At 38.1% G+C, this 23,080-nt stretch overlaps 1 protein-coding gene across 4 annotated transcripts in view; it reads left to right on the top strand.

The window, feature by feature from the left end:
• Wdr49 (WD repeat domain 49) overlaps window positions 1-23,080 on the top strand; it is a 128,011-nt gene continuing 104,931 nt past the window's right edge. For all 4 annotated transcript variants that reach the window (XM_085682497.2, XM_085682499.2, XM_085682498.2 and 1 more), the window contains exons 1-4: window positions 1-391; window positions 20,361-20,801; window positions 21,329-21,505; window positions 22,290-22,464. In XM_085682497.2, the coding sequence (XP_085538623.2) occupies window positions 194-391; window positions 20,361-20,801; window positions 21,329-21,505; window positions 22,290-22,464 (991 nt within the window). In that variant the 5' untranslated portion in view covers window positions 1-193. The remainder of the gene's footprint in view (window positions 392-20,360; window positions 20,802-21,328; window positions 21,506-22,289; window positions 22,465-23,080) is intronic.

The following is a 23,080-nucleotide window of genomic DNA, read 5'->3' on the forward strand; positions in this document are numbered from 1 at the left end:
ACAAACAACTCCACATTAGCTGGGACAGTGGCCTTTGGGGGCACGCACACCACCGGATGAGGAGAAAAATGTTTTTGTTCCAATATTTTGCTTCCTAATTATATAGCTGGAACTTTCATTTTAAATTCTTTCCTAAGTTGGGCTCCTTTCCAAAGGAGCCCATTGAAGGAACCAACAGCAGCAAAAGAAACAAATGCAGAGCTTTGGGATGCTGAGAAAGGGTGAAGTTATTAGGAGTTACCCTGATGCTGCACTTGAGTTAAACGTGGGGCCACAACTGGCGCCAACATGCCTTGAGAAGACAGAGGACATTACTTTGAGTGAAGATTACAGTCTCCTTGAAAACCAGCTCCGTGTGGAGGATTTTGTGAAGATGCAACAGGTCTTTGAGGTAAGTGTTTATCTGACTGACCAGAGGATGTGGGCTGTTCACAAGGGACAATACTATGAAACACACACTTTTGGTTGAAAATACTGGAATAGCATGTCTGAGAGATCGCTGAGTTAACAGTATCAGTAACAGATAAAGACCCGAATTTGATACCTAACACCCATGTGACAAGCTAGATGTACAGGTGCTCACGCATAATCTCAGTGCTGGGGAAGTGGGTCTCCTGGTCACCCCTCCTGCATTGTCGGTGAGTCAGTCACTCCCAGTGAGAGCCCCATCTCAAAATACATCGTGGATGTTCCCTGAAGAATGATGCTTGAGACTGATTTATAGATTCCACACATTTGCATGCATGCATGTTTATCTGTACACACACACACACACACACACACACACAGAGAGAGAGAGAGAGAGAGAGAGAGAGAGAGAGAGAGAGAGTTTTAATATATCTAATAGTCAAAGCAGAGACTTGAGAATGGTCAGGCGCTTGGGCTTAACATCAAGTGCTTGCGGCATTATCCTTCAGTTCCTTGGGACGAAAACTAACAATTAATTCAAATTTACACCAAAGTATCATCACTATCAAAGGGTACAATGTATCATTGCACATCTTTTTTAGAAATTAATATATTTTTCCAGGAAGTAAAACTTATGCACATGAATAGGGAAAGTGATGATTAAATTAATCCCCTGGTAAATAACTACCCTTGCAATCATTAAGGAAATAGAATGAGGAAAATGCAAATATATGTGTCCAGTTTGTGAAGATTTTTTTCTGCCACCCTCTGAGTGACACCGCCCTTTTGAAAACCAATATGGGCAACTGTGTTGGTCTGTAATCCTATGACAAGGGACCCACTTCCCAGGCTTCTTGTTCTCTCCTGGAGAATGCCAGTCAAAGCAAAATGAGGATTTTGTTCTCATTCTATGTAGAAAATAAAACATATGATAACCACAACTGAATAATTTCCCCCTCCTTACCTTAGCTAATTAATTTGGAATTCTGCAACTATATATAATGAATAGCATACTTAAAGGTGAAATTTAAGTTTTCAATGCAGGTAGAAATACTGTCATTCAGTGCTGTGGAATTTAGACATACATAAACTTGTATACTATTGCTTTATTATACTTGCTAAGATGTGACCTCAGGCCTCCATGAACTCTTCTGGGGGTGTTTGAAATGTCTGTATTAATTGGAAGCAGACATAAAATACTTTGGAATTCAGTCTTAAAGCTAATAAAACATGAAATCTAGCAATTATACTGAACTATAATTGGCACCTATTTTAACTTTTACCTATCACAAAGTGATATCCAGATGTGGTAGCTGGAGAGATGGCTCAATAGTCAAGAGTGCTTTGTACAGTTCTATCAGAGGACCTGAGTTCAGGTTCCTGTCAGGCAGCTGATATCCTACTGTGACTCTAGCTCCAGAAGCATTAATGCCTCTGGTCTCTGTGGAAAATCTACTTTGTATACTTTGTAATACTTTGTATATACTTTGTATACTTTGTATACTTTGTATATACTTTGTATAACAATTCAGATTCTACTTATATAAATACCAATTATTTCTGTGTAAAAAAAATCTATCATATTTAGTAATACAGAAAATCCTGCATTTCATTCTTTTAATCTTTGTGTATTTGCTATTCATCTAATCCATTTGTCTGAAAGATTTCAATGTGTCTCATGCCCACTGCCCCAGATAAATTTGGCATGTTTTGATAGTCACTGCAAACATTTTGACAGCTTGAGGACTATCAAGAAAATACAACAGTGGATTCTAACAACTTTGGCTCCAGAATGAACAGAAATGTGGCAGTTTTGTTTCGATGCTGAGAACACAAAGGGTTTGAATTCTGGGGTCTATGAGAGCTAAGGTGTTAGAAAGTAGGTGTGTCCGAGAAAGTGCTCCTGATGTTGGGGCTGGGTATCATTTGAAACACATCAGTCTTGGATGAGCCCAAACCACTGTTCAACCTCCAAGGGAAGTTTGAGCGCTTGCTCGTGTGACATTGAATCTTCAAAAGGCTGACCATTTATTTTGAAATTTCAAGATGAAGAAACAAGAGTGAGTGAATAGACCCGAAAGGGAAGGAACATGCGGTTCCAAGCTCCCGCAAACATTGGGAATTTATGATAGTTTTCCTTTTAAAATGTGCAGGAACAGACAAGAAGTTCATCTTCCACACCCTAAGCAGACAGGATGGAACCACACCCGAAGGCCGGTACACAGCCAAGGCTGGTATCAGGCACAGAAGGGCCAATGCAGAGAGCCTTTGCCTGAATCCATCTCACCACAGAGGGAGTGGCTCCCCGACATAGCTGCAGCACAGTACCCTAAGAGTGGCACACAAGGTCCATTCATAGAACACTTAGTGTCAGAAACATCAGGCTCTGGGAAAAAAATTCATTTATCTTGTATTACGTTTGTTCGTTTGTTTTGTTTTTTGTAAAGACTGCTTATTTGAGACTGTAGAGTTATTAGGCATTGACTAAGATCCAGCTCCTTAAAAACAGGCAGTGTTTGAATAAAAAACAGAGACTGGAGGCTTACTCTGTGGAGGAGAGCATTTGCATTACATATTCAAGGACCTCGGGTGGGTCACCAGCAGTAGATGGAAAATATTGCAATAAGAACCAGCCTCTGTTGGGTGGTGGTGGCACATTCCTTTAATCCCAGCATGTGGGAGGCAGAATCAGGAGGATCTCTGTGAGTTCGAGGCCAGCCTAGCCTACAACAGTTAGTTCCAGGACAGCTAGGGCTGTTATACAGAGAATCCCTGTCTCAAACAAACAAACAAACAAACCAACAAACAAACAAAAAAGTCTCCATTTTCCAGGTACTGGGGAAGTTTACATAAGAGCTCCTCCAGCTCAGTGCAGGCTTGACAACAGAGTGAAGGCCTGTCTCTAAAACAAAATCAGAGCCAGAAAGATGGTTTAATATCTGCCTGGAAACTCTGGCAGACCTGAACTTGATCCCAGAAACTCATGGAAAGCAGACAGAGAGATGCAATTCCACAATGTTGTCCTCTGACCTCCACGTGTGTACTGCGGTATATGACACCCATATATAAATAATAAATAAAACTTTAAAAATGAAACAGAAAGAATAAAAAGTACAGTGTGTTGTCTTTAAATTGGCAGTGCGGTTCTGGGGAAACTCATAAGCCTGAGGACATGAGTCTGAACCCCAGCACCTGGATAACAACTTTAATATCAACGCTGGGGAAATGGAAACAGGGCTCTCTGGCCAGCCGTTCAAGTTGAATAAGTGTTGCAGGTTCAGTGATTACCCTTTCTTAAGAAGCAAGATGGAACACTGTTGAGGAAAACATTGGATATTGATCTCTGGCCTCCACGTGCGAGGGCACACAGGTGCACGAGCAACTGAAAACACACACACACACACACACACACACACAGTGTGTATTAAGGATGTATGATTGGGCATTACATAGTTTAAATCAATCTCTACGTGAAATATCCTACACCATATTATTATTTAGTTTTTGTAATAACATTCAGGAACAAAGTGTGTGTCCATTATACATTGATACAGTTGAGTTAAAATTATCACAGTGTCTGAGAGTCACAAATCAAACCTGCTGGGCAGTTTTGCCACTTACAATGTTACTATGAAAACCAGTATCTCTGAGTCTCATTTTTCTATATTTCTAACATGGATAAATAGGAGTTTTGTTATAAGTAAGTGGGGTATAATTACTAAGACTGGTGCTTGCCTCACAGGAAAAGTTCTCAATGAACATGAGCTGTCATACATTTGATTAGCAGAGGTTGAGCCCCAAAGCATCTAACATTGCCTTGACTCTAACTCAGGTTTCCTGAAGAAAGTTATGCTTCTGAATGACATGCCATAATTTCCCTGTATTCTTCTCATTTGTGATATGAAGCAAGAGTTACCCAGACAAATCTTCACAGAGAGTACAAAGGCATCGTTTCCTCTTATGTCACATTTCTATTTGCAGACAAAGGGTTTTAATTGATGTCTTGATCCTCCTTGGAACAAAGAAGTTGAAGGGCTAGAGTGACTACAAGGGAACTTAGGGTTTCATTTTCTTTCAAGCGATGGTGTCAAAGGGCCACGCATCTGCTGGAAGGGCGTGGAGCAGTGATTATTCATAGAATTGTGAAACGCCATCATTCCAACTTTCCTGCAGGGCTTAGAAAGCTCAGAGAAATGACACAGTCTCTAGATTCTTGTATTATTCTGGTAGCAACCATATTTTACATTTTCTTAGAATTTCGGCAGTCAGCCTTTGAGAAGGAGAGGCTGTGGCTTCCCGTTCTATAGGAATGGTGAGAGGTGGAGATTATGGTCCAAGGGAAATGAGAAGTTTTTTTTGAAGAGCCCATGCCAGGTGTCCAAACACTTCTTTGGCTCCCACTCTCTATCGGGTACCTTGATGTGTCAGGAACTTCGCTCTCTGCTCGTGGCTGCTCCATTATCTGCTTGGTTTGGGGCCACAGTTTATCCAGCCCTCTTGGCTCCCTGGTCTCAGTTCTGAATTCCTTCTCTCAGCAGCCACGTTTACTTCATCCCTTGGCTCATGCATTTTGGTCCTGGCTTGGCTCTGCCCTACCTATTGTATTCTATCATTTGCCCATGCACACCTTGCAAAATTTTTAGTGTTATTTTTTGTTTTGCATATGTGTATATATGTGTGTGTCTGCAGGGGCAAACGTGTGGGCAGGTATGTTTGTCTATGTATGGTTGCATATAGAGGCCAAGGGACAACTTTGACAGTCACCCCTTAGTTATTATCAATTTGTTTTTTTACAGTATTCCATTGCCCTTGTGCTATGCTGGCTTGCCAGTGAGTCTCGAGGATCCACAAGCCCAAGACAAGTTTCTTTTGAGATGGCGCTATAGAGAATCCACTTTAAATAAGTTAAAGCCCTCCCTCAAAGCAAGGCCATTAAGTTGAGATTGTGTAGGCTCCGTGCTCTTCTAACTTGAAGTCAGTGCATAATCAGCAAATAAAAATCTCCTACGATGAAATCACTGCAGGGAAAAGCTTGACGAATAAAAAGAGAGAAGAATAACCCGTAACACTTTTTATTCGTTTTTCTTTGCTAAAGGCATCCCAGTGGACTTGTGAGAGGTAAATGGGCAAAGCTTAATCTGTAACTCTATTATGTGGCTCCAAGTTCATTCAGTAGCCCCAATCAATTATCACCTGCTGAACAAAAGCAGCAAGCCAGACACTTTCTCCCCAGCTCCCTTAGTGGAATCCAACACTTATTTTTGATGGAAGCAGGAAATCAGGCCAGTTTTGTAGGTCCCGCTCCTCAGCACCAAGGTAATGATGTTTTAACAAACCCAACACTCCTATAGCTGGCAATTGCGATTGAAATTAGCAGAGGAATTCTTTGACGATTTTGTCTGACTTGTTAAGATTTATGGGCAATGTTAGTAAATAGTGTCATCACCAAAGAGTCAAGGAAATAAAGACGTGCACCCATCTCAATGAAAAAAAAAATGTGTCTTTTATGAATGATATGGCCTTTGTACACAACTTGGTGAGGAGCTCTCTCAGGGCTGCATCTTTTCCATTTTTTCCACGTGTTTCTGTCACAGAGACGTAGGGAGATGAGTCTAGAACAGGGGAGGTAATAAAGTGTGGGTTTTGGTAAACTAATGCTTAACCTTGCTCTTTGGCCAGACTGGAGTCAAGAAGGCAAGCCATGAAGAAGCTTGTGAACTAATAGCGAGGAAGGAGACAATGCCCATAGATTCCATTTGTTGTGCAACTCAACCAGATCACTACACTGACAAATTTTCTTATACTTAAATTACAGAAATAAAAAAAATTTATAAAGGATGGTGACCTGAATTTAATATCAAGTAATTTTGATGTTACATTTGTTATATGTTCCCAGCGATAGTATGCCCATAATGATACAAGGCACAACCCACTCAGTAATAGCTAAAAACAGGAAATCTTGAATAGTTCTTGCTGATTTCCCAAAGTCCCATCTCATACTTGCTCAGGATCAAATCCTGAAAGCTTTCCCCCTGTTCATTGCATCAAAAATGTCTTAGACTATAACTCTGTTATGCGAAAAAGGGACCTTCGTTGTCCTCAGTCAGTGATGTGGCTCTAACAATGACGATTTTACAGGGAGTGATGTTCTCTGCTCAAAATTACCGAGGCTGCTATTTTCCTTGATTCTTCCAATTGTCATGTGTGCAGACATAATTCCCTAATTATCTTCATATACAACATCAGATTGTTACTCTTGCTTTCCTACAAGTTCTTCATTGTTTAGTTGATACAAGTTAGGTGTGACTCTATTCACTAAATAGAATGAAACATTAATGGAATTAAAGCATCAGTTCCAAACAAATACTAATAATATTTTAAGCACTCAGTATCCCTACATGGCTAGTGAGTACAATATTGACCTGCAGGAAATACAGAACATGTTATCACCTTGAAAAGTCCTATTGGGTAGTATAGACTGAGCCATCCTTCCTCATGTTTTCTTGTTAACTTGATTCACCTTACATCTTTCAATATTTATGTATCCAGAGATTCTCGTGGTTCTCTAAAGTCCTGGAGAATTCAATGAAGCCCCATACATTAAATACCATGGACCACATTGAGTCAGGGCTCCAGAGAGACAGAAAATACTTTCCCCTGTTCTAGTATAAGAATTTTGATGGAGCTTGCACTGACCCTATAGACTGCTTTAGATAAGATGCCCATTTTACTCTGTTAATCCTACCAATCAATGAGCATCTACTGATATCTTCTTTAATTTTTTACTTCAAAGACTTACAGTTCTTTTATCATGTAAATCTTTTAATTGCTTGGTTAGAGTTACCCTAAGATATTTTATATTATTTGAGGTTACTGGGAGATGTGTTGTTTCCCTGATTTTTTTCCTCAGTCCATTTATCATTAATATATAGGAGGGTTACTGATGTTTTTTAAATTAATCTTGTCCGCAGCCAGTTGGCTGAAATTGTTTGTCAGCCATAGGAGTTCTCTGGTAGAATTTTTACAGCCACTTATGTAAACTATCATATCATGTGCAAATAATGATGGTTTGACTTTCTCCTTTCTAATTTGTATCCCCTTGATCATTAGTTGTCTTATTGCTGTAGCTAAAACTTCAAGTAGATCAATATTGATTAGATGTGGAGTGAATGTACCACCTTGTCTTGTTCCTGTTTTAAGAGGAATTGCTTGAGTTTCTCTCCCTTTAATTTGATATTGGCTATGGGTTTGATGAAAATTGCATTTATAAAATTTGTGTATGTCTCTTTCATCCTTACTTTCTCCTGGACTTATAACATGTGGTATAGGATTGTGTCAAATGCCTATTCTGCATTTAAGGAGATTATTATGTGTGTTTTTTTCTTTAGTTTATTTATAAGTCAGATTATACTTATTGATTTTTTTAATATTGAACTATCCTGAATATCTGGGGTGAAACCTACTTGTTCTTGGTAAATGACCTTTTTGATATGTTCTTGAACTTGGTTTGCAAGTATTTTAATAAGCACATTTGTTTCTATGTTCATAAGGGAAAATGGTCTATAGATCTCCTTCTTATTGAGTCTTTATGTTGTTTCGGTATCAGGATAACTGTGGACTCATCTTATTAGTATTATTAATTAGGTAATCTTTCTTCTTTTTGTACTTTGTGGAATAACTCCCTGTCACTAGGGTTATATGTGGGAGGTCCTTCCATCTGTGTGTTGCTTTTATGTTGGTTAATGAATAAAGAACTGCTTTGAGCCTATTGCAGGGAAGAACAGAATGAGGGGGAGAAATTAGGCTGTATGTTGGGAAAAAGAAGGACAGAATCAGAGAGATGCCATGGAGCCGCTGGAGACAGATGCTGGGAATTTTAGCTGGTAAGCCATTGCCACATGATGATACACAGATTAATAGAAATGGGTTAAATTAATATAAGAGTTAGTCAGTAAGAAGCTAGAGTGTAATGATTTGTGTTGCCTGTTTTCCTGATTTGCTCAGCTGGTGTATGCCCAGGGAATGTTTGCTGGTGCCAGGGGCTGGCATACTGGGATGAGTTAGGGGAGGTAAGGTTGGAGAAAAAGTATTTTTGTAATTTCTTGGGGATGGGGTCAGTGAGGAAAGGAAGACACAGCAGGTTTTTTTGCTACAGAGATGGGTATAAGACTGGGAGATTGTAGGTAGAGGATCAGAGGAGGCTCTTTGGATCATTCTTATCACAAATGTTCTTATTAGGGAAAACATGATTACTTGTATAAAATGACTCAGAGTCAGGAAATCTTTGGTTCGTGTGAGATCTCAGTAAGGGTGGGAGACCGTTGACTCTTTGCTCCTTCTCCAGAACCATGTCTGCCTAGACGTCCCCATATCACACCATGATGTTAATGGATTAAACCTCTGAAAATGTAAGTCACCTGAATTCAATGTTTTTCTTTTATAAGAGTTGCCATGGTCAAGGTGTTTCTTCACAGCATTAGAAGCCCTAATTAAGACAAGAAGCGACTACAGAGACAGATTTAACGGCCTTCATTTAACAGGAGAGGAAATAGAAATCCCAAGTAAAGGATTTATTCTTGTTTGCCTGAGTTTTTGGCTGATCCAGACTCTTGTTCATTTGATCTGAGAACCAGCTTTTGTATCTTTCTTTATAATAAATATCTCTCATTGTTTCCTTGTTCAAACTTACTTCTAGCTTTCCCTGATTATTTTATACATTGCTATTATATATTCTTTGCCATCATTCCACTTCAAAGTTGTTATTACTGGTGATATTAACATCTCTTCTACAACACATAGGGGAGTGTTTATGAGATATTCATAATCACATACTCTTTTATTCATTTACGTTCTCACTTACAGCTGACACTTATAGAAAGACCTATATGTAATAATTGAAAAATACTTAAAATGAGGCCTTTGCTCAGTGAGGGCTACAGCATAAGTAAACTTACAGTTTCTTTGTAATTTCTCATTGGATTAGGAAGAAAGCAAGATTGTGGGTTTATTTGTCACTTTTTCATCACGGTGATAGAATGCCAGAGAAAATGATGCTGAGAGGAAGGATTTATTTTGACTTTCAGTTTTGTATTCATCAGCCATATTCACTTGGCTCAGTGTTCCTCGGCCTGCTGGAAGATAGAACATCATGGTAGCAGGTTACATGTAGGAAAAATAATCACTTACTGATTCCCAGGAATCAAAGTCTGTAAAAAAAGAATCTAGGGACAATTCATATTCTCCCAGGCATGCTCACAGTGATCCACTTTTTCCAATTAGGCCCCATTTCCTGTTTTTTCCATCTCTCAATAATGCCATCAAAGTATACGCTCATTAGTTAATTAATCTGCAAATGAAGATGGAGCGCTAATGATCTGGCCACTTTCTCTAAACTCATCATATGGCAAAAAAAAGCCCTTCAACACACGCATGTTTGGGGAGCAGCCCAAACTCAAGCAAGAGATTACTTTCTCATACCAGAGCGAGGTCTCCCAGAAGCCTTTCTCAAGTAAGAACTACCCAGGTTCCCATCTTGCAGGTAAAGACATAAGTAGGTAGAATGGGGGTTAAGAAAGCCATTTTAAAAAACAAACAAACAAACAGAAAAAACCAAAACCCACAAAGCTTTATGTTACCAAGGGAGTACAAGGGAGTCTAAGGCATTGATTGATTGACTGATTTAAACAAGATATTGCTGTGTAACCCATGTTGGCCTTGAAATCCTTATACATCCTGAGCTGAATTCAAACTCTTAATCCTCCTGCTTTAGCTTCCTACATGCTGAGATTACAGATGTGACACCACATCTGTCCAGTAGCGTGTATTTTGCTACTTCCTTCCAGGAATCTAGAACTCATCTGTGAATGAAAAGGTAATAAAGATGAGACTAAGGACCAAGCACAACCGTATCAGGAAGGACTTAAGGAGCCAGGTTAAAGGGACTAAGGTTTATCTTGGTGTCTGTGAAGAGGCTTGGCGCCTTTAGTTATGGAAGTTACACAATAAGATTGATAGTTCAGAAACAACTTTAAAGCTTGAGTAGTTTTAGAATGTTGTGGGAACAGTTGTGGCGTTGGCCGTCGGCATAGAGGAAGAGGAGAGACAATTAGAAAGCTAGTACAGCAGATTTGTTACTGTGGAAGGATTGGAGAGAGATTAACATGAAGTTCATAGCTGCGATGCACACAACTGTTGACTGATTGGTCATGCTGAGTAAGGTAGAGTCGGGGAACGTAGAAGAAGCAGTTAATTGTTCTCTCTGAGTATTTTTTAAAGCTTATCAAACACACAGAAAGCATGAAGCTAGCAGCACAATTGCAGTAAAATAGTCTTCCAATTAAATATAACAATTAACATTTTGACATTTTACTTTTCGCTTTATACACATTTTATATAAAAGACTTTACCTAAGTTACTTAAAAATAACTTTGGCATCATAATTTAGCCTTAATTAGTTTAGCATACACCTGCTAGAAATAAACACATTCTTCTACATAACCATAATGCCCTTTTGTACCAAGAAAGCTTAACTTCATACATTACCAAACAAAATCCTTATTAAAACATCCCTACTTATCTTTGCAATATTTCTATAGTATATACATTATTATTTTTTTTAAATCACAGATCCAACCCAGGACCACACATTTGCTTTAGTCAGTCTGTCTATTTGGTTCCCTTTAATCATCAGGAGTTCTTTCTTTCATCTCCCATGAAATGGATGTTTCAAAGAACTTGTGCCAGTAGGGTGTTCTAAACTACAATTGGGACTTGATTATTGCTTCTTCACTGTTAGAGTTAGGCCCTCTAATGTTTGCCAAGGACACAGCTGAGGATCTATTCTGTCTACTGCTTGTCTGGCATAAGGAATAATGCCGTATGAATGGGTAATCTTAATTGTTAACTTGTTAAACACCTGGGGGATTAATGAAGGATCCTGGGCGGGAGGGGGGTGTCTCTATGATGGCATTTCTAGAAACATGAAGATCATAAAGGTTCTCATCTATGGCATAGATCAATATCCTGATGGAGTTATAATGTGGTAGCATATATTATGATGGTAAATTGTATAGAATGGATCCTAATCAGAAGAAGTAAATCACTGGGTGTGTGTCCTTAGGGTTATACTTTGGTCTGTTCCTTTTAGCTATAACATTTTCTGCCTTCTGCACAACAGGGAGTTAGAAGAGCTCCACCAACAAGAGGTTGATAGGGGAGTTTAGTCAATCACATTCTGTTCGTGGGGCGTGTTGCCCTAAGGCAAAAGTTTACCTATAAACCTGACAGGTGCAATTCCTTTCTCTCTCTCTCTCTCTCTCTCTCTCTCTCTCTCTCTCTCTCTCTGGCCTGGATCCAGCGTTCCAGAAGGATGGGATTCTGTGTAAGTTTTTCCTTCTGTTTTATTAAAGCTGTATCTTTTGTAAGATAGTCTGGGGACCTTTCATTACCGATCGCACTGCGTCTTCAAGAGGTACTAGCCAAGCATACAAAGAAAAGCAAATATATACTGAACCTTCAGACACCACGAGTCCGTGCAACTCGCTCCTCTTTTTAAGTTGTTCTGGCATGTTTTGGGGCGCAGATGTATACAGCATATGCATAGAGTGTTTTGATCTGTGATTAAAGAGTCTCCACCATAGATACCCACTACAAAGGCGCATGTTGGGTGATGTTTTCATATTACATTGGACTATTTTTCAACACACTTCCTCTCATTGACCTGATTATTGCTTTATTTTTAATGGTCATTGCTAGAAACAGTGTTTAGAAAATGATGTATTAAACATTACCAGTCAATTTTTATTCTCAGGGTGGCATTTGTTTATAAGACTACTTTATCTCACTCTTGTCCCTTTTCACTCTCATTTTATTTCATCTGAGCATACTACAGATTCATGAATTGATATTTTATAATAATAATTCATTAGCCATAACCATCATTACTCTTTGTAAGGTTAAACTTCCCTCAAATTCTAGCAGTGGATCTCCTTTGAGAAAGTTTCTTTATCCTTGTCTCTCTCTCTCTCTCTCTCTCTCTCTCTCTCTCTCTCTCTCTCTCACCCTCTCCCTCTATTCTTTTTGTTTTCTTTTTGTTTTATAAACAGGGCTGTTCTGTGTAACCAGTCTGGCTATCCTAGAACTTGCTTTGTAAACCAAGTTGGACTTGAACTCACAGAAGTCCATCTGTCTCTACCTCCCTAATGTTGGAAATAAAGGCATGAGCCACCGCTGTTCAGAACTCCTGTTTCCTTTTAATATTTCATATCAGTGTTTTATTTTTATTTTCCAGCACAAGATTTCATTAGTGCTCAAGACTTGGAGTCTGCCACTTTTTCAAGACTCCAGTTCCATTTACTGGAGAATACTATTTAGACAATTAAGATTTGAAAAACAGTGTCTTTACCACTACTGGGGATGATATTTCTTCTGTGACTTTTTATCTGATAGAGCTAGAATTTATTTATACTTATTCATTTCAATATATACACATCATTCATCAATAGATTTAAAAAATAATGACTTTATAATATCTTCAGTTCAATTCCACAGGGTTTGTTGTAAACTTGTACATTGTGTACTGGGATGTTAAGGTCCGTGTTTTTGAGAGTAAGTTACTTTGAGAGAGTAAGTGAAAATTAAAACCAACTAAGCCCATTGAAGCAGGAGGAAACAATGAACTTGAGCCAGTCAAATGGTCTCTCTTGTCCTGTTGCTCTGTTTTTCATAACTGTTCTTGGACAGATGGAGATTATAGGGGATGTTATAAAGGGATGCATCTGTTCTGAAATAATGTACCTTCTCTTCTGCTTCAAAGATGCTCACAGCATTTGACAGAGAACCCTAATACATATTCATAACCAGCACGGTTTATAAGCAAGGGAAATTGAGGCAAACACAATGGAATGGAGCATGAGAAAGCAGCATGCTAATTTAAAATTTAATTATAAAGATAGAGAGAGGATGCATTTTGATAGTGTATCTTCATTCAACTGTAATGGAACATTAACAAAAACTCACACTGACTGCCTGACAAAAAATATTAATTTGGTGAAATGCTTATTAAAACTAGTGGGGCTCAAGAAAAGATTTAGATACTGATTTTGAACTTTTAGAGAAAAGGCAACGTTATTGAATTCCAATTGTCTGTAGTAAAAGAAAAAAAGAAATGTGCAAGCAAAAGAAAAGGTTCTGATTTCTTTAACATTGATGTTTATATAATATCATCAAGCTTAAATGCCACATGGTGTTTAATATGAGAAAGACAACATAGTGATATTCAGGCCTTTGTTAGTAGTTTAGGGAGCATGTGTTTCCCATTATGACTGACATAGCTTGGCTTCCATTGAAAGAAAAGTATTTCAAGAGAGTTTACCTTATTTGAAGTTAATTCTGTGTGTTTGTAATAGTATTTGGCATGGAATGGATATTCAATGTTTGTTGAATGAATAAACAAATCTCTCCTTGATGCCTTATATGGTATACATATCCTTGCATAATTTCTCTTAAGTGCATGGGTGGAAGAAAATCTTTCATATAACGTTTTGACTTTTATTTACAGGTTCTGATGGCAAATGCCTAATGAATGAAGATGAAGAATCTTAGACCAGTATGACTATATCCACTGTCAGACTTTGGCAAGAGAGAAAATATCTAGACTTTGATCAAACTGCATTATGATTTCCTCATAAGTTTAAACTTATATGTGCATTTTTGTCTTTGTATTGCATATCAAGCAAATTTTTAAGTAGGAAAAAAGAGCAAATATTATGAAGTTTATTATAAGTACTGCTGTTATTATTAAATGGTTAGGAAAACGTGTTTGGCAGAATTTGAAAGACGACCTTAAATATTTGCTTTGGGAATATATTGATCTTTTTCAGAAAGATGTGCATGTGTTTAGTTCAAAAAATTACATTTCAGCCGGTTGATGGTGGCACATGCCTTGAATCCCAGCACTTGGGAGGCAGAGGCAGGAGGATCTCTGGGTTCGAGGACAGCCTGGCCTACAAGAGCTAGTTGCAGAACAGGCTCTAAAACTACAACGAAATCCTGTCTCAAAAAACCAAAAAAAAATTTGCATTTTATCATTACCTGGTAAATCTTAATGAGAACAAATCCCTACTTTGGTGAGGGTCTTCATTACAGATAACCTTAGGCTTTTCTAATAAGCATATACAGTTATCTAATAATTGGGAGAGGGATTTGGCAAGGAGGTTTAGATACTAATAATGTGTTGATTCTGTCCTTGGCTATTTGCCAGAACCTAGTACCATCTCTCTGGGCTTTATCTAACTTTGGAATGTGCCATATTCCTGCCTGCTCCACTTCAGTAATTCTCTGACACTCCCCCCACCCACACACACATGGCCAACACTGCCCCACCACACACACACACACACACACACACACACACACACACACGACAATGAGCTGCAAACAACTTACACATGTCTGCCATTTTAAGCTCCCCCTTTTCCAAGCCACCTTATAGTCCCAAGGCTGTCTGCCACGGATCATTACTTTCTCCTTGGTCCTTTCCCTACCTTTGGAACTTGCCAAATCCCGAACATGGACTATTAAACCACCCTGTACTTTCTTCTGGTATTCAGCAGAATACTGCTAGCTTCCTAACACCAGTTGCTCCAGTTAGTCTTGAAATACCAGAGCAGTTCACACCACTATGACAGACTTTCTCCAAGATCTTTTACTAAGCGTTTGTAGGCATCCAGATATGGCTGACATACAGAAGGTCTGGGATAGATATCAGGCAGAAGAAATCAATAGTCCAACTCTGCTCTGAATTCGGTCTTTTCTAAACATCATAAATTCCTGTGTTGAAAAAAAATTCACTTCAAAAAAAGGATAAAACAAAAAACTCAACTAACAAACCCTAGATGCACAAATCCCAACATAGGAATAGAAATAACAGGGAAAAAACCCAAGGCAGCATATCTCCTCCAAAAAAACATAAATCCATAGTAATGAATACTGAAAATGACATTCTAGAAGGAGGATTTGGAAGAATGATAATAACTATGTTAAAGTGACTCAAATGAGGCACAGTAGAAAAATTTAATCTTCATATTATAAGCACGGAAAGAAAATATCATAGTGAAAACATAGAGATAGGTATTATCTATTAAATTGTGTAGTGAAATCATAGAAGAAAATTCTCCAAGCAATTGAAAGAGATGCCCATCTAAGCATACCAAGTACAGAATGCCAAAGACAGGACCAGAGAAAGATCAAATTACTCATAGTCAGCACCACTAGAATAACATCCGATAACACAACAGAAAGCTTTATAAAAGCAATAAAGGCTGAAAGTATATATTTCAAGGTCTGAAAGACAACAATGATCAGCTCAGACTATTATACCTGAGAAAATTACCCACTAAAATTAAAGGATAAATAAAGACTTTCTATGATAAAAAAAACACATTAGAAAAATCTGTGCCTTCTAAGCCCGTTCTACAGAGGATCTCAGGTGAGATACTTCCAGGTGAAGAGAAGGACAAACACTTCCCAAAGTTTTCAGGGAATGAATAAACAATGTCAAAACAGTTAACCAAAACCATTCTGCATAAACACTACAGGAATCAAGAAACTGACAGCAATTAATACATATTTTTAAATAGTAACTCACTAGTCTCATTTCCCCAGCAAAGACACATAGATTAGATGCTACAAGCCACAATATTAAACAGTAACAGCTCAGCCATCTTTTCACAAGCAACTTATCAGAACCACGGGATCTGGTAAAGGCTGAACCAAAAGGTAAGGCTTTCTGGTGTTAATGCTTTGTGAACAAGTGGCTGTCCTTTGCTGTAGATTTCACACTGTAGATGACTTCCCTTTTTTGTTGCATATTGGGAATTAATCCCTAGTTTAGAACAGTTTGATTTCTTCCTTTCCAATTTGTATCCCCTAGATCTCTTTTCATTGTCTTATTGCTCTAGCTAGGACCTCAAGAACTATGTTGAATAGATATGAAGAGAGTTGACAGCCTGGTCTTGTTCCTGATATTAGTGGAATCACTTTGAGTTTCTCTCCATTTAATTTGATGTTGGTTGTCAGCTTGCTGTATACTACATTTTTAATGTTTAGGTATGTTCCTTGTATCTCTGATCTTTCCTTTATCATGAAGGGATGTTAGGTTTTGTTAAATGCTTTTTCAGTACCTAATGAGATGATCATATTTTTTTTCTTTCAGTTTATTTATATGGTGAATTACATTGGTACATTTTCATATGTTGAACTATCCACGAATCTCTGGGTTGAAGCTGACATGATCATGGTGGATGATTTTTTTTTTGGGGGGTGTGTTCTTGGATTTGACTTGCTAGTATTTTATTGTGTATTTTTGCATCAATTTTAATTAGGGAGATTTGTCTGTAATCCTCTTTCTTGGTTGAGTTTTTGTGTGGTTTCTGTTATCAGAGTAACTGCAGCCTCTTATAAAGAGTTTAGCAATGTTCTTTCTGCTTCTATTATGTTTAACACTTTGAGAAGTATAGATATTAGCTCTTCTTTGAAGTTCTAGTAGAATTCTGCACATTTAAAATTGTTTTCTTCTGCTTCTTTTGGATTAGGATGATCAGGTCTTCCTATTGTAAGACCACTGGATTCTGGTGTTACAGGTTAAGGTTGTTGAATGAATTGTTGCATTGGTGCCTACCCATCTCTTCTTCTAATTGGTGCCAGAAGTGTCTTTGCCTCTTAGTCCATTCCTTGTAGGTGCTGTCTGGTCTTTGGGAGCTGTTCTTCATCTGCTCTGTACTGTTACTGTCGGAGTCTCAGGAAGCCGCTGAGGTCTCTCTTGGCCCACTCTATTGAACTGCTATCTTGGTCCACTCTATGTAGTTGCAGCCTGTGCTTCAGAGTTCCTTTAAAGTCTTGGAGGAAAGGAGGGTTTGGGGGTGGAGTAGGACTTGTAGCTTACAGGGTCCAATCAATGGGGTAGAAGTGTTGGAGCTGCCGATCTGCAGGGAGCTTGTCTGATGGCTGCTTAGAGAGGCTGTGGCGGTTGGAGGAGGGGTCCAGGGTTATGCCCCAGTACCTAGGGCTCAGAGAATGGGGCGCTCCACTGGGTGAGTGATCACTCATCTCTTGGTAGTCTTAGCCTGTGCTTCAGAGGTTCTCTGAGGTCTCAGGGGATAGGAGGGTTTGGGGGCAGAGCGGAACTTGTTGATGGGGTAGGGGAGTCTTTCTTAATCCTTTAATCAGGGAATTCTTTAAGACCTTGAGCAGATCATTTCCATTCACTGATATTCTGAGGCCTTCTTCTAGCCCTGCCACTGTCACACAAGGAAAGGCTGTCTTCCCCATCTCCTTAGAGCCACACTGTCCACATGTGTTAAATTATATCAGACACTATGTATAAATAATATTATATGTGTAGTATATGTTAATTGTCAACGTACTCATGATGACATAGAACTTAAAACATATTTTTTATTCACATATTCAAAAAATAAAAGTTTTATGGAGCTAATACTAGGAATGGCAGACACAGACATTTTAAACAAAAAATGTCAAAAATGGTTTTATCTTTAAACTTAAACCAAATGTGTAAAACATGTATGAACCATGACTAATGGAAACATCATGGAAGTCATATGTACCTCTGTGCCTTTTTATCAGGTTCATAAATTGGAGTCATTCTTACCTCTTCTCTGAGCGCATGGTGGCATTACCAAAAATGCAGAACATTGTCATGCAGCTCTTTATATTACTTCAGGAAATGTAACTGCCATTTTATGCTAGATTAGAAATTCTCTAATTTTAAATACACATAAAAAATTGTCTCTGTATTTATCAGATTTCCTGTTCTTAGCAATATAGCACAGTTACTGGTTTGTTGAAAACATATTGAAGGTCTGGGTTCAAATGGTGTTTTGTCGATGAGCTAGAATATGATCAGGCAGTGCATGCTATTCTGCAGCACAGTGTTTCGTAAACTTTCTCATGCTGAATCCTTTAATACAGTTCCTCATGCTGTGCTGATCCCCACCATAAAATTATATATGTTGCTGTTACATAACTGTAGTTTTGCTACTGATTTGTATTGTAATGTAAACAATTCTGGCGACAAATTTGCCAAAGGGGTTGTGACCCATCCACAGGATGCGAACCATGGCTGTAGTGTCTTACAATAAAGATCACAGTTGACTTAATTTTTAAAAACAGTTTGCAACTTTGTCTCTGATGGAGTACACCTAGATCAATATATCTTTGTTTATACTAAAAATATGACCCTTGAAATAGTTCATCTCTCTAAACTTTCCAAACCAAAAATAAATTAGTGAAGATAAGATTGCCAAAGCATTTAATGTAATTATTTTTTTCAGACAACTGATTTAGTTAGTTAAGTAACTAAACAAATCTCCGTCAGCCAGCTGACTGTCCCAATCTATTATACAATACTAGAGATTATCTTTATAACAATACTGCTATGACTGATGCTGACACACCCATCTTACAAATGGAAAAATTAAATCTAAGCAGTGAAGCTATGAGCTGATAATTTCTTCATATGGATGGACCCAGAAGTGCACATTCATGGGGGAGGGCAATGGGGAGGACAAATGGCACTGAATCATGGGGGAGGGCAATGGGGAGGACAAATGGCACTGATCCATGGGGGAGGGCAATGGGGAGGTCAAATGGCAATGATACATAGTAAACAAAACATCGATTTGTTTGAGCCATTTTATTCCTTGATACCACGTGATACTAGGTGTATCTTCACTCTTTGGCTCCCTAATATGGAAAATCGATTCCTTCGTCACAAGCTCCACTATCGATATTAAGCTCTGTTCTTACTCGAAATACAGGTAGTGGATTTGCCTTCCAACCCAAATTTCTTTGTAAACAACAAATAACTACCCACAGAATTTTCCTAATCTGAAGCATGTAGAGAATAGTTAAAGTTTAAAACTTCTAGACTTGCAAAGTCAAACAAAGTTGACATTCTGCTGCCTTCTTCCAGCTCTGCTCCTATAACACAAGGAAATGCTGTCTTCCCCATCTCCTTAGAGCCATATTTTCCACATCTCCCACCTGATGATTTGCTGTTTAAAATGGTCCCTGAGTACTTTCGTGAGGTGTTGCTGATGATCCCAAGCTCAAGAAGATTGGGAAATGCCAAAAAATACATAATGAACTACAATGCTGTTGCTCATGAATTCAGTTACGAATAAATAGCAATGACATTAAATAAGGCACCTTTCAGTAGAAAAACACCCCAAATAGAATGACGTCATTAGCTCCTTGTGAGAATGGGGTGGTTAGAGATTTGAAGAAACACGACCTTGGGTTTTCTTTGGGAGTCATGCTGTAGTATCTGGTAGCTTAGCATTTGTACATACATTAGGGAATATAACTATTATTACAGTGACATTTATAATAGTACGTTGCAGAGTATATTTCTCATTCTTGAATGAAAATTTCATTATATTATAGTTTTTCTGGCTCTATCAAACCTTACATCGGTTCTATAAACCACTATATTTGCCTTCTGTTGCTTCTATAAAAGATCACCACAAACTTAGTTGCATATATATGCCATTTTATTGACTTCAGTTTGGTGGTCAAAAGTCCGAAATGAGATTTACTGGGCTAGCAAAGCTGTTAGCAGAATTGTTTTCCCTTCTGAATTGATTCCTTGTCTTTTCCAGCTTTATGGTTAATGTCTCACATCTCTGCAATTCCTACTTCTATCGATACATATTCTCAAACTCTCCTGCCTCAACACTGTATTTGAGGATGCAGTTTCTAGTACCATAAATTATTTGTCTCTCCTGTCAAAATCCATGTAAGCATAGCACAACTCTCAAACAGAAGATGCTCTTTTTCCCAAGCTACTGGAATTGCTGATTAAGTTCAACCTTGATACAGCACAATGCTCTTCTCTGTGTGATGATGTTTCTGTTTTCTGTTCCCATCTATAGTCCCAAGATCCAAGACAACCCTTATGTATGCCCAGGGAAGAATTCATACAGAAGATGCCAGAGACTTTGGGCTGGGGCACCAAGCAAGAATTTGGAGAACTCTTTGACAAAGTGGATGTGGCCCGGGATGGCTTCATTGACTGGGACAGACTGACTTCATTTATACTGCTATCACTTTACGAGAGAGAAGAGCGAGCAAAGGCAACAGTGGTTCCTCAATGGACGGACCTTGAATTTCTCCCAGGAAAACACAAGGACACCATTCAGAAAGTAGTTTTCTTAAAAACGTCAAGTCGTTATTTGACTATCAGCAAGGAAGGCTTACTAGGAGTCTGGGGAGAGAACTTAAAGTTGCAAGAAGCACTTCCTATCACTTCAGATGCTTGCAAACTCAAACACCTCTGGGTGACAAGTTTGGTTTCTCTGGAAAATGTTAACAAGGTACAAAACCTTTATAAATACACTTGCTACTTATGATAAAGGTGAGAAAATTTGGGGGAAAACCTCTGGTCAATACCAAGTGCAATACCAGCAGTGACAGAGAGCCACATTCACCTTTGGTGATGTGAGCAGAAGATTTGCTTTCCAAAGCCCTTATCTTGAGTGTCTTAAAATGACATCACAGATAATGAATGACTCACATATTTTTCTCTTTTTCCTTTTGAATGTGATTAATTGGCATTATTCTTAGGGATGGAGGATGCTGGTGGATGTATGGTTGAAATAAGAACCAAAGATGCCTGGATGCCTTTTATGATTAAAGTATTTTGTATTGGCTTGATTTTTGGCTAAAGTCCAATGTTAGAATTGAATAGCTTTGTGTTATGCATACTTCCATAACATTGTAACGACACTCAGAGAACTTTATTTCACTCAGAAATTAGATTTGCATGCCTGTTTTGTATATTAATTTCACTAAATCCACCATAAATATCCTTTGATTTTTTTTTTTAACTTGGGCGCTATAGATAGCAGTGGCCTTTACAAGCAAAGAGATTTGTTTCTATGATCTACTGTCTAAAGAAGAATTTCCTTGTCAATACAAACTCCAAGGCCTGAAAGGAACTCCGATCTGCATGGATTATTGGTATGATCCTCTTGATCCCAAAGAATCCATCCTTTCTTTTGGGGATATAACTGGAAAGGTAAGTGAGGGAAAGAAAGATAAGAACATGCAATAAGAATTTTTTTAATCCTCAAATTGCAGTGAAAAGTAGAAATTAAAGCAACTTGAGTATGACTTTTTATGTTACAAATTATGAGGCTATACCCATCAAACATGTGAGAGATGAGGTGATACAACAATACCGCCTTTTAGTGATAAAATACAGATCCTTATATGATCTTCTGGTCTGTTTGTAGCCATATTTTTCTAGTTTAAAAAACTTACAGAATTGATGTCATAAAATACTTAATCCATTGGTTCTCCATATAAATAAACATTGACTATTAAATGTCTGAACTAACTTCCTATGGACATTATAAGGTAATTGTTTTGATTTGGAGGATGTTCATTATCATACAGCCAAGCATGTGTTCATTTTTAGTATCACATAGCACAGGAATAGAGGCATGAGATGTGACTCCTATCATAGTGCAGTTTAGATGAGAGACATCATTACTTACTCAATGACACTGGAGTGAGCCAGACACTGAAGAGGTTTGAACGATCAATTCTCTTTCATGATTGTGAAAGTTTCCATTCTTACTGTTTTCAATGTCAAGTCCTTTTGGAAACGAAAAAGCAGTGCTTCGAAAACCACTTTACCAAGTGTGTAATGGTTCTTCTGTCACAGCTTATAGGCTTTAAGTAATACTGGATAAGAATCGTTCTAACTCATGATCCTACTCCGTGTTAATCTTAAACTACATAGAATCATTGAATAGCTCTTACATTGCTTATGTTTGGTTTTCTTTCAATGATTCAAGGTTCAAGGGATTGCTTTCACAGCAGCCACGATTTCCCTTTTTGAACGGCCTGCTAATGCACGCGAAGATGAAGAAGCCACAATGACCATTGACTGGTCAGAGCTGCTCTCTGGATGTCACAAATGTTGTCACGTATTACAGCACACACTTCATCATGGAGACTGGGTCAGACAAGGTACTGAATTTGAACAATAACAAGAGGAAAAAGTCATTTTCAACGTCGACATTTATATTCTTTGATGAAAATGTTTCACACAGAATGTTTAAATCTAGAAACCAATAATTGGTTCTCTAGAGGTTTTGGGCTAGGCTTACTTTATCCCGTGAATGCTAGCAGGGATTACTTCTTTTCTTCCCTTCTAAAATGTTTGCTTTATTCAATTAATTCAGGTGAACTATGCTCTCAGAGATCTCAAAGACAGCAGAAAATTGTCACAGACTCTCTTCAGCGTCCACTCCACTCTGATCCTACCCTGTGTCAGTCATTCACACGCTGCTCAGTAAAGAATTTAATGAATTCCCCATAAGCACTTCTTTTTTCTTTCCCTTTTTTCTTTGTATTCTTATGAGAAACATAGTTTGGTTATCTTCACAATGTAATTTAAAATGTTTTTTACCCTTTTCTTTTTCTTTCTTCTTAAGCTTTTGTTTAATTTTACTGACATTTTTAATATATCTTAGCCATTACTTTTATTCTTTTTGTTATGCACACATACATGTTTAAAATTTAAAATACATTTTGTAAGAAAAGTCACTGTGCTTGCTAGTCTTATGTCAACTTGACACACAAG

The sequence above is a fragment of the Myodes glareolus genome, chromosome 20, assembly GCF_982192425.1.
Source record: "Myodes glareolus chromosome 20, mMyoGla1.1, whole genome shotgun sequence".
NCBI classification, from domain to species: Eukaryota; Metazoa; Chordata; class Mammalia; order Rodentia; family Cricetidae; genus Myodes; species Myodes glareolus.